The sequence below is a fragment of the Andrographis paniculata genome, unplaced genomic scaffold (assembly GCF_009805555.1).
Source record: "Andrographis paniculata isolate CXL003 unplaced genomic scaffold, ASM980555v1 Contig82END, whole genome shotgun sequence".
NCBI classification, from domain to species: domain Eukaryota; kingdom Viridiplantae; phylum Streptophyta; class Magnoliopsida; order Lamiales; family Acanthaceae; genus Andrographis; species Andrographis paniculata.
Genome location: NW_026137620.1, coordinates 1,723,685 through 1,734,916, shown reverse-complemented (window position 1 = coordinate 1,734,916; position 11,232 = coordinate 1,723,685). Strand labels below are relative to the sequence as shown.

Below are 11,232 nucleotides of genomic sequence, written 5' to 3'. Positions count from 1 at the left end.
TTGTTTATTTATAATTAGACTAATATATATATATATATATAACGAAGAAATTTTGATTTACCACGCTGCTGAGTAGTATAAAAATAAAATTCACTCAAATATATAAAATAAATTAAACGGAAAAATGATTAAATTTTTAAGGATAATCAAACTCAGCATATGTATGAATGTTCGGTTCGAAATATGAATTTTGTTTATCTACTAAAATCAAGTTCATTAATTAGTTGGATAAATTAATTATAATTGATTTACATGACTTTACAACCAATATTTCTTTACTTCGATAGCTAAGCTACAACCATTAACTATTTTCCTAATCGAGTGAGAATTTAGGTATGATCGCAATATTACTGACCAAAATCGAACTTAGGACTTAACCCTTAAACTAGTGATATCTCATCATTTGATTTATAAGAATTTGACTTCCTAAACTTTAATTTTTAATTTTTATTTTTTGCATTTTTGAGGAAAAAAATTACTTTTTCAAAAACAATCTATTTTTTAAAATTTTATAATTAATTAAAAAATAATAATATTTGATTGACGAATGAAAGTGTAAAGAAATTTAAATATTTGTAGCTTGTACTTTATGTTTGAATTAATTGTATGTGTAATATATATTTTTAATTTATATAAAAAAATAAAAAATTTTAATATTAAAATATAATTATTTTTTTACTAAAATAAAGAAAATACTTTTATGCAATGAGATGGATAAAAATAATAAAAACATACTTTTTAATATATATATATATCTTATTTCACAAAACATCTAACCAAATTTTGCCAAATCAAACCCAAAGAAAAGCACTCTAATCTTCATCTAAATATCATTTTATATTCATAATATATCAAAATCAATAATTTAAATTAAAAAAAATTAAAATTAACAATATTTATTTAAATCACAATCAAACAAACCCTCTCAAGCTTGGATTGAGTTTGTATTGACGGAAATATTTAGTTTTTGTATTGAAATAATTTTAATTTAATATTTTATTAAATATATCTAATATATATATATATATATATATATTGAAATTGTAAAATTCAAATAATCGAAACACGTAAAAACAAACCCAAAATTCATCTCAAATTCAAAATAATTCTAAATTGTATCACAACACATAACCCTAATAAGCTTTTCTTCTGTTCCGAAGAAAGGCTAATTCCTAATGCGCATCTCCGATGCTCCTCCCTGCGGTTTCGGGGCATTCGTCATCTGCTCTGTTGCCCCTCTTGAAAGCCTGCAAATCTGTAAGGGATCTTAACCAGATTCACGCCCGCATCATCCGCAAGGGCTGCGAGCAAGACCATTTCTTGATGGCTCAATTCATCTCCATTTGCACGACGCTTGATCCCGCCAATTCCTGCTATCCCGCCGGCGTTTTCAATCGTGTCGTCGCCCCCAATATTTACCTATGGAATATTTTGATGAAAATCCAGTGCGATAGCTATTCTCTCGGCGAATTTTTCTCCTTTTTTGGCAGGATGAGAAGGGGGTCCAATGTGGTTCCCGATAAGTACACTTTTCCGTCTTTGATTAAGGCTTGCTGTAATGCTTTGGCTCTGAGGGAGGGAATGGCTGTTCATGGATTGGCAGTGAGGTCTGGGACTGAGGGGGATGTGTTTGTCGGGTCTAGTTTGATCGATTTTTACGGCAAGTGTGCGGAGATTGAGTGTGCGCGGAAGGTGTTCGACGGAATGCCTGTGAAGAATGAGGTTTCTTGGACGGCGATGATGGCGGGGTGTTTGAACGTTGGTCTTATTGACGAGGCGAAGCAACTGTTCGGCGAAATGCCGCTGAGGAATGAGGCGACTTGGAACGCTGTAATTAAAGGGTTAGTGAAGTTGGGTGATTTGAAGAATGCCCGGAAGTTGTTTGGAGAAATGCCTATAAAAAATGCTGTGGCTTATACCACTTTGATCGACGGCTATGCTAAGGCTGGGGATATGGCGGCAGCCCGGTCCTTATTCGATGAGTTGCCTTCGAAGGATTTGATTTCATGGTCTGCGCTGATGTCCGGCTACGTGCAGAATGGGAGGGCCGGCGAGGCAGTGGCAGTGTTTAAGGAAATGACGGCTATGAACATAAAGCCCGACGAATTTGTAATGGTGAGCTTGATGTGCGCGTGTTCTCAATTGGGGTCGTCGGAGCTAGCGAAATGGATTGTGTCGTATATGCGCAAGGGGTCCTTTGACATGCGGCGTGCGCACGTCGCTGCAGCTCTTGTCGATATGAACATAAAGTGTGGGGATATTGAAAGGGCGACTTTGTTGTTTGAGCAGATGCCTAGACGCGATTTGATTTCATATTGTTCGATGATACAAGGATTATATCTTCACGGACGTGGCCCTCAAGCAGTAAATCTGTTCGACAGAATGATAGATGAAGGCATACAGCCTGATAACGTGGCCTTCACCGTCGGTCTGACTGCTTGCTGCTATACTGGCCTTGTAGACGACGGATGCCGTCTATTCAGCTTAATGACGAACAAATACTTGATGAGTCCGTCACCCGATCACTATGCTTGCATGGTTAACCTTCTCGGGAAATCTGGAAGGCTAAAGCCGGCTTACGAGCTGATACAGTCAACCCCTGTGGAGTCGCATGCCGGTGCTTGGGGCGCTCTTCTCAATGCGTGCCGGATGCACGGTGACATCGACTTAGGCGAGGTCGTAGCTGCTAAATTATTCGAACTTGAACCTCGCAATGCAGGAAGTTACGTGCTTTTGTCCAGCCTTTATGCGGAAGCCGATAGATGGCTGAGCGTATCGCGAGTGAGGGATAAAATGAGCGAACGAGGAGTCAGGAAGGTACCGGGATATAGTTATGTTGAACCGACCACCTCAACCTGATCAGATAGATACCCACACACCGACTGATTCCTCTGGCGGTGCATTCTTTTATTTTTGGCATTGCCAATGCCAAGCTACAATTGACGAGCGGACGAGATACAACTTCAGGGGTATGTTTGATTTATCTTTCATTCCTGTTGGAAATGGTGGTTTTCGAAGATCTTTGGTTCTGTCAATCAGGCGATATTATGCATCGGTTTGTGAGGTTTCTGGCTGCAGATTCTGTTCATGTCTGTTTTTTTGGTGGGAGTGAGTGAGGGAGGGAGACATGGCCGATCAATATGACATTATGAAGAAGACTACAAGTCGTCGCTTTTGCTCTCTGTAGTTCGCCTACGAATGAGAATGACGATGACAAAGGACAGCAGCTGAGTCAGATCTTGATGGAGATGATCTGGCAGGTTGGAGGCTGTCGCTCGAGGATTTTGAGCAGGTGGTCGGTCCGGTCTGCACATTTGGCGTTGGAGGATGATATGATCACCACATGAATTGGGCAGAGCGAGTTGACGATTGTTGATTTGTTTTTCTCGACCCGGCTTGAAGTTGTAGAAAGCTTGACAGACTGCCCGGCGAGACAGAAAAAGAATGTCGATCGACTTTGCTACTTGGTCCTGAGTTGAGGTTGAGTATCCGGACATCAGAAACTTCAGTCGAATACGAGGAGGAGAGAAAGTTGTTGGCGTTGGCGGCGAAGAAGAGTCGTCGTCGGCATATTGACATGGCTGCCGGTATGCATACATATACATTACATGCCTTCACTTACTGCTCCTTAGGATTGAACGCCAATTCAGTTTGGAGCCGCAACGACGATAGGTTAGTTTGGCGGGTTCGGGTTCGGGTTTTGGTTTTTGAGGTTTTCAAATCCGTTCGTTTGGCGGATTATATAGGTTTGATGAAAAAATCCTCTTAAATTAGTAATTTTAAAAATTAATACTATATTTATTTATAATTATTCATATTATTTTAATATTTTTACTGGCTTTTTTGTTATTATTATTATTATTATTTTTTTAAAAATATTATATGAAATAATTATTATTTTTTTATATTACTTTTACATTTAAAACATCACGTCAAACAACTATTTAAATTCAATTATTATTTTTTTATTATTCAAAAATTCAAATCCAAAAATAAAACCCACCCACAAACACACTGTAAGATATTTAATGTTCAATATTTGATTTTTTATTATATAAACTAAAAAAAATAAAATTATATTACATGTTTACGATAGTTAGCTAATTTTTTGGTATTTAGACATTCATTACTTGAAGCTCAAGAAATCAAATTCAATGTTATACTCGAATTTCACCTTTATTTTATTAAATAATCCGGTTCGTTGAATATTGTAAATTTAAATTTGAAATATAAGAATATATATTCATCCTCGAAAAAGATACTACTCCATTTATACTCATTTCTTTTGCAATTTACAAAGAGATGAATATAAAATTGGATGGAAGGAGTATTATTTATTATTTACTTTTTTAAAAAAAATTGGTGCTTTTTTTGTTCTTCCAATTTTTTTCTAAATTTTAATGTTTGAATTATATATATATATATATATTCTAAAACAATATTTTTTTCTTCTCATAAAAATTTCATTTCATATAATTTTATTTAAAAATTAATATATATATATATTTTTATCAATTTAAATGTAAATAAAAATTTATATTTATCATTTATTTCAAAGTAATTTCAACTCTAGGGATGACAATATATCCCGGTAGACCGGATACCTAACCCCGACCGTTATTTGGGGTTGGGTCCAGGTTGGATATTGTGTTCCCTTGTCGAATCTGGGTCGGGTCTCAAGTCCAAAAGTAGATCCTATTCGGATTCGGATCCGATCAATATATTACTAATATATTAATTATATATATATAAAAATTAATTTTAAATAGTATAAATTATATTAAAAATATATTTTTAGTTAATTAATTAATTAATTATAATATTTTTGAATAAAATATATAAATTTTAACACATGTCTGATTGGGGTCCAATTTTAAATTAAATTTTAAGAATTGTAAAATAATTTTCAGATTCTATCAAGTCTTGTCGGATATTGTTCGAATCAGATTTAGATGTAGTCGAATCCGGATATTTGAATCTCGGATTCAGTCATGTGTATTCGGGTCGACCCGACCCATTGACATTGCTATTCAACTACAATTATATGTATATTTTCAGCATCTTTTATTTTATATACTATAATCCGACCCAGACAGGTAGGCCCAGCAGCCAATAAAATTCATAGTGTGGCAATAGGGTGCTTTTTAGCCAGTGCAGTGATGTTCCAGCTAACGTGAGCGTTGTCAACACATCCTGTACGGTCATCTCTCTCGTGGATGATTCATCCTGCGCCACACCACACCACACCCCACCCTGCAATCATCCATTTTTCACCCGCCCTCCTCTCCTCTCCTCTCCTCTCATCTCATCTGCTGGATAATAATGTCGTCTCTCACCTCCAATCCCCTCCATTTCCCCCTCCTCAGAAACCCTAGAACCACTTTCACAATCTCCAATTCTCCGCACTTCGCCCTCTTCTCCAACCTAGCTTCTTCCTCAGACGATTCCGCCAAATCCTCGCTCCGCATTTCCGCAGATTCCTCTCCCAAATCTCGTTTTGTCGCTCGCAGGACTGAGTCCGTCTCCGTCCGCCAGCTCCAGCGCCCGCTGAGTAATTTATTGTTTTGTCTTTGTAGACGAGAAATATATTTTTTACACCTATGTTTTCCGTATTAATGCTTGGTACATTTATTTAGTTGAGTATATGAGCTTGCCGGCGAGTCAATACTCGGTGCTGGATGCGGAGAGAATAGAGCGAGTCGATGACGATACCTTCAAGTGCTATGTGTATAGATTCAAGTTTTTCACTTTCGAGGTTTGTCCGGTTTTGTTGGTGAGAGTGGAGGAGCAGCCTAATGGTTGCTGTATTAAACTCTTGTCTTGTAAGGTATGGACACTGTCTTTGCTACTCTGCCATGTGCTTTTGCTCTTTACCGGTTTTTTCTATGATGATGCTTTTGAATTCCTGTTGGCTGTCGTCGTTATAAGCTAGTGGAAGTTAGACTGTTGCTTTTCTTGCACCAGCACAAACACACTTTACTGAACGAACGAAATTGTTTTGTTTGATTATGTTTTCAAAACTGTTTTTGCACTATTCATCGAAATTTATCTCTCTAAAAAACATTACATTCAAAATCTAATTTTCATTTAAAAGATTATATTAAAAACTCATTATCTGATCAAATAATCACATCCAGCACATTTTTAAAAACTTATATTCCACTTTTTACTATTTTCAAACCAATCAAAAATTTTCGGAACACTTTAAAAATATATGTAAAGATACTAAAATTTTGTGATATTAACTGCAGCTTGAGGGCTCCCCAATTGTTGTTGCGCAGAATGACAAATTCGATGGTTAGTCTCTTTTCTTAAAGGATATTTTATTGATGAAGTTAATTTCTTCGCGCTGTGTTTATTTTCTAAGATGGGAGTATAATAGTTAAGATCATTCTGATAGACTATGTAATTGTGGGACTAATAATTGCAACACTTTGTTTGATAAATATAGGATAAAGTGGATTTTAGCACAAATGTTACTTTACAATAAAGTAATCCCACCATGTAGAAGGGATAATTATCCTTGAATATGGTATTCTTATGCCAAACTTTTATTAATACTACTCTCATCCGACTATTAGGTTGGATAAAATAATACTACTACTATCCAACTTAATTACTCCCAGTAAACACACTTTACGTGCGAATGTTATATCATTTCCCCACATTAAGAATGATTTATGACTCTGGAAATAATGGAGCTTCTCTTGTGTTGGATGAAAATATGACGAGAATTCTGAATGTTTGGATGGTGTTTAGTATCCTGTTAGTTGCTACATATCTGACTTATGAATTGCATTAGTTAGCTTCTCTTTGAAACATGGTTTAGTTTGTGTCATTTGGCTCTGAATTTTACTAAATAATGTTTTTTCAGGAATCCTTTGATACTGATTTGGTCTGGGCATGCAGCTTTAATGGAGAATAAGATAACTTGCGGTGGCAGAAGGGGTGATTCATCAATTCAAACATTGACGTCTGATGCAGTCATTGAGGTATTGATATTTGACTTTTTTTTGAAGTCGTGACCATAATGAAACAATTTTCTCTAACCTCTTGCTGTTGGTACGATGTGCAGGTCAGCATTGAAGTTCCTTTTGCATTTCGTGCAATTCCAGCTCAGGCCATTGAAGCTACTGGATCCCAAGTGCTTGGACAGATACTAAAAGCCATGCTCCCTCGATTTATGGCGCAGGTAATTAAGCAAACAATAGTGACACTTACGATGCTCCCTATTTCAAGCTTAACTAATCCTTCAATGTAATCTTCTAGTTAGATAAAATTCAACACACCTAATATGCACCTTTATTTGACAACTAAAATAAATAATTTACATGACTTTAAAGTTTCTTGAGATTTTGTGTATACTGTATACATTTATTTAATTGGGACATCAGCACTATTGAGTTAACTAACATAGTCTAATTAGACAAGTGGCATAATGTAAGGTCAATAAATAATAAGGTTATTTTGGTAATAACACTTGTAGGTATATATTTTTGGTTGTTGAATTAATGTTAACAATATGTTGTTTGTATGTATATATATTGTTGATTAAATATTAACGATATGCTGTTTGTATTACTCCATGTATTGCTGAATAACTATTATAAGTTACTTTACCAAAGTATGTTGAATAAATGCCAACTATGTGTTGTCTTCATATTTATATATTTTTGGTTAAATATTAACGATGTGCCAACATGTTATTATAGATTACTATGTGTTGTGTTTATATGCACGCGACTGACTACATATTATTATAAATTACTTTATCGAATTATGATGTGAATGCTAACATTGTATTATTTGTATATATATATGTTGTTGACTACATATCAACGATGCATTTTGTGTATTTTATATATCGCTAAACTAGATATTAGAAGTTACTTTCGCTAAATTAATTCTAATTATATGCTGTCGGTATTTATATATTGTTGATTAAATTTAACAATGTACTATTTGTATTTATATATATATTGATAACTAATATTATAAATTACCTTATCAAAGTACCCTAAATGAATGCTAATCACGTTTCTGTATTTATAGATATCGTTGACTAAATGGTTACTTGACGTTAAATGAATGCTAACCATATGTTGTGAATATTTATAAATATGACAAACTAAGTACTAACAAATGTGTTGTTGTAATTATATATATTTTCCCATAGATTTTATTTATTATTATTTTTAAATACAGGAAAATTACAGTTTTACCCTCGACTAAATATTAGCCTTTAGATTGAAAGCTAATCCAATAGTTTAGGACTAGTCAACACCTGATCCCAAATGTTTAATTTGAGTTGATATGCTTGGTTCATCTATACCTTATCTTCTGGCTTTATCATACTGTATTTTATTATATACTATTCACATTCTTTCAATGTGTTTATTTTTCTGTTTAAATTGTGTTGTTTTTGAACCTAGTAAGAGGATACATTACTTTAAGGACATAAGCCAATTGTTGATAATGGGAGGTGTTATAGAGTGACTATTTGATAGCATTCATATTGATGAATTTGCCAATATGAATTTGTTCAAAATAGCAACATTTAAAATGTTTAATGCTTTTAGATGATATTTTGGTTTTAATAGCAATGCTTTAAAACTTCAATTGAAAATTTTTAATCAAGGACTAATATGCCGCAAGGAATAGATGCATAGTTTTCATGTTTGGTTCATTTCTCATTCATCTAAATGATAAACTCTTGATGTCTTATTCTGCAACTCACGTGTGATTTGCTATAGAAAAAGTTAAATAAAACTAAATAAAATAAAGATATAGGATTATTTGGCTGGGGTGGTTTGTAGGCTATTGCTCCGCACTCAAATAATAGTGGTTACGGATTTCTGCATTATAAAAAAATAATACTCCCTTCTTCCAGTTACAATGATTACATATTTCTATTTTGGGACTTTCCAATTAGAAAGTTAACATTTCATTAAATACCCTATTTTTTTTCCACAAATACCCTTACTTTACATCATATCATTACTTTTACATAAAAAAGTAAGGGCAAAAGTGTCATTACACTACTTTTACCTACCCACTATAATTAATATACTATTATTTTATATGTCTAACCTTCTAAGTGGATGGAGGGAGTATATATTTATCTACTTTGAATATATATATTGGTAAAATATTTGTTGGAAGTGATCTTTTGTATAGAAAATAAGTAGGGTTCTGTAGGGGATTCCCATGAACTTGAAGTTTCAATATACTGTGAATTTTTTGGTGTTTGTTACTTGAGGAGAATTTGATTATATTTTATAGCTTTGTTGTTGTAACACAAGTATAGTTTTAATGGGTAGAATCGAACATTTATTTCTATCATGATGCAATCCGGAATTCGATTTATCTCTCCCTGTCCTTTTCATTATCTTGCAGAGAAACCAAATGCAGGTTGTAGAATGATATTATTAATTCATTTGGGCACAGAATGTAGATTGGTTTCAGTTGTTTATGTTTATGATGATGTTATCGATTTAATTTAATTTAATTGAGTTTATTGTTCAGTTAGTGAAGGATTACCAAGCTTGGGCTTCCGGGGACACGTCGAGGCAGCCTCTTGGGACAGGTGAGATCTAGAAGAATTAATGAATCCAACCAGTTAATCTCTACTGTATTTATTGTAGGTTCTTTGCTATGTCTCCGTTGTGTTTTTATGTTGGATATGAAAGTATGTTATTCCCTTAAAGTTGTTCACTTGGAACGATGGTTCGTAAATATTATTAAAAAAATTAAAATAATGTACACACATTAATATAATGAGTTTGTTTATTTCATTTTTTTGTTGTTGTAATTCCTATAAATATTATACTTCAGTTCGGCATTAAGGTATACATTTACTTTTTTGCTGTGAAGTTTAAGAAATAAAATAGTATAAAGATAATTTTGTCTTTGTTTTTTTTTTTTTAAGTAATAATGTGATGATAAAATATGAATATTTGTAAAATAAGTGGGGTCTATCGTTATTAAAAATGGAAATGTATATATTCATGCGAGAGATAGATGAAAATAAAAAATGATGTATATGTTAATGCAGAATTGAGGGAGTAAAAAACATTACATATATTCATATTATATATATTTTAAATACTTGCAAAAAATTAGCGATTGAATGCAATGCAAAATATTATTTTTTATATTATTATTACTATTCTATTTATTTAACATAAAAAATAATTTATTCAAAAACACTAAATGTATAAAGTTGATAGATAGATACTCTTTTTTCATCTTTGGTAATTTTATTAATCTTAAATATATTTAACAAATATAAATAAATTTAATTAAGTTTTTAATATCTTACACGTAAGATCTACTCAAAATTCTTTATTTCTATCTCTCTCCTCAGTTAACATAATTTTTTTTATCTATATTTAAAATTTCTCATTTTTTATAAAACTAATTAATGGTAATGATAAATAAAATAATATTTATTTATTTATTTGTATGATATAAAATTTTATTATCTACAAAATGATATCCATATTGTATATATTTTTTCGAGATATAATTTTAAAATTTTTTAAAATACCAATAATATATTATTCATATAAAAAATAATAAATTAATATCATAACTTATTATTAATAATTTACTAATTTACATAAACTAAAAACCGTGTCCCTAATAAAAGGGTTCATCATCGCGGGACGGAGCGAGTATATTTTATCTATTAACAAAAAGCAATAATTTAACATAAAGTATTAATATATATGTTATCAATATAATTTTTTATAAGACAAATTATCCAAAAATCCTCCAAAAATACGAAGTATATGCTATTATTTTTAAAAAGTAGGATTATGTTCTTCCCAAGCTAAGAAAAATAATATACGTAATAAAATAATTATTACTCCCTCTGTCCCAATACCATGTCCATGTTGCCGTTTCTGTCTGTCCCATATATCAGGTCACTTTCCTTTTTCGGGAAATGATTACACACTTTAATATCTTATTTTAAATTTTTAAATTTTATTTTTTTAATTTTAATTAAACTAATTAGTTATCTTAATCTTAATTTATAATTATTTATATTATAAGATAATTATTTTCACTAATATATTCTTAATTATCTACTAATTACACCCCTCCTAAAATACTGTGTCTACAGTGTAGCAGACACGGTATTTGAGACTGAGAGAGTAATATATAAAAAAAAGTCAACGACTAAAACACATAAGATATTACTTCATTCGCCCACTAATTTATGTTGAT

At 32.3% G+C, this 11,232-nt stretch overlaps 2 protein-coding genes across 2 annotated transcripts; both read left to right on the top strand.

The window, feature by feature from the left end:
* The first annotated feature begins 1,127 nt into the window (after window positions 1-1,127).
* LOC127241155 (putative pentatricopeptide repeat-containing protein At5g37570) lies at window positions 1,128-3,834 on the top strand. Its single transcript, XM_051260065.1, has one exon. The coding sequence runs from the start codon at window positions 1,189-1,191 to the stop codon at window positions 2,857-2,859; it is 1,671 nt and encodes a 556-aa protein (XP_051116022.1). The 5' UTR covers window positions 1,128-1,188; the 3' UTR covers window positions 2,860-3,834.
* A 1,347-nt stretch (window positions 3,835-5,181) lies between these two features.
* LOC127241544 (uncharacterized) lies at window positions 5,182-9,794 on the top strand. The gene is made up of 6 exons (XM_051260664.1): window positions 5,182-5,551; window positions 5,637-5,827; window positions 6,252-6,297; window positions 6,910-6,992; window positions 7,076-7,192; window positions 9,526-9,794. The coding sequence occupies exons 1-6, from the start codon at window positions 5,323-5,325 to the stop codon at window positions 9,595-9,597; spliced, it is 738 nt and encodes a 245-aa protein (XP_051116621.1). The 5' UTR covers window positions 5,182-5,322; the 3' UTR covers window positions 9,598-9,794.
* The last annotated feature ends 1,438 nt before the right edge of the window (window positions 9,795-11,232 follow it).

Bases quoted from the DNA above. Each gene is read 5' to 3' on its own strand.
- LOC127241155 (XM_051260065.1), top strand. From the start codon at position 1,189: ATGCTCCTCCCTGCGGTTTCGGGGCATTCGTCATCTGCTCTGTTGCCC.
- LOC127241544 (XM_051260664.1), top strand. From the start codon at position 5,323: ATGTCGTCTCTCACCTCCAATCCCCTCCATTTCCCCCTCCTCAGAAAC. The intron at 5,828-6,251 runs GTATGGACACTG...TATTAACTGCAG, and splicing joins TTAAACTCTTGTCTTGTAAG to CTTGAGGGCTCCCCAATTGT. The intron at 6,298-6,909 runs GTTAGTCTCTTT...CTGGGCATGCAG, and splicing joins GCAGAATGACAAATTCGATG to CTTTAATGGAGAATAAGATA.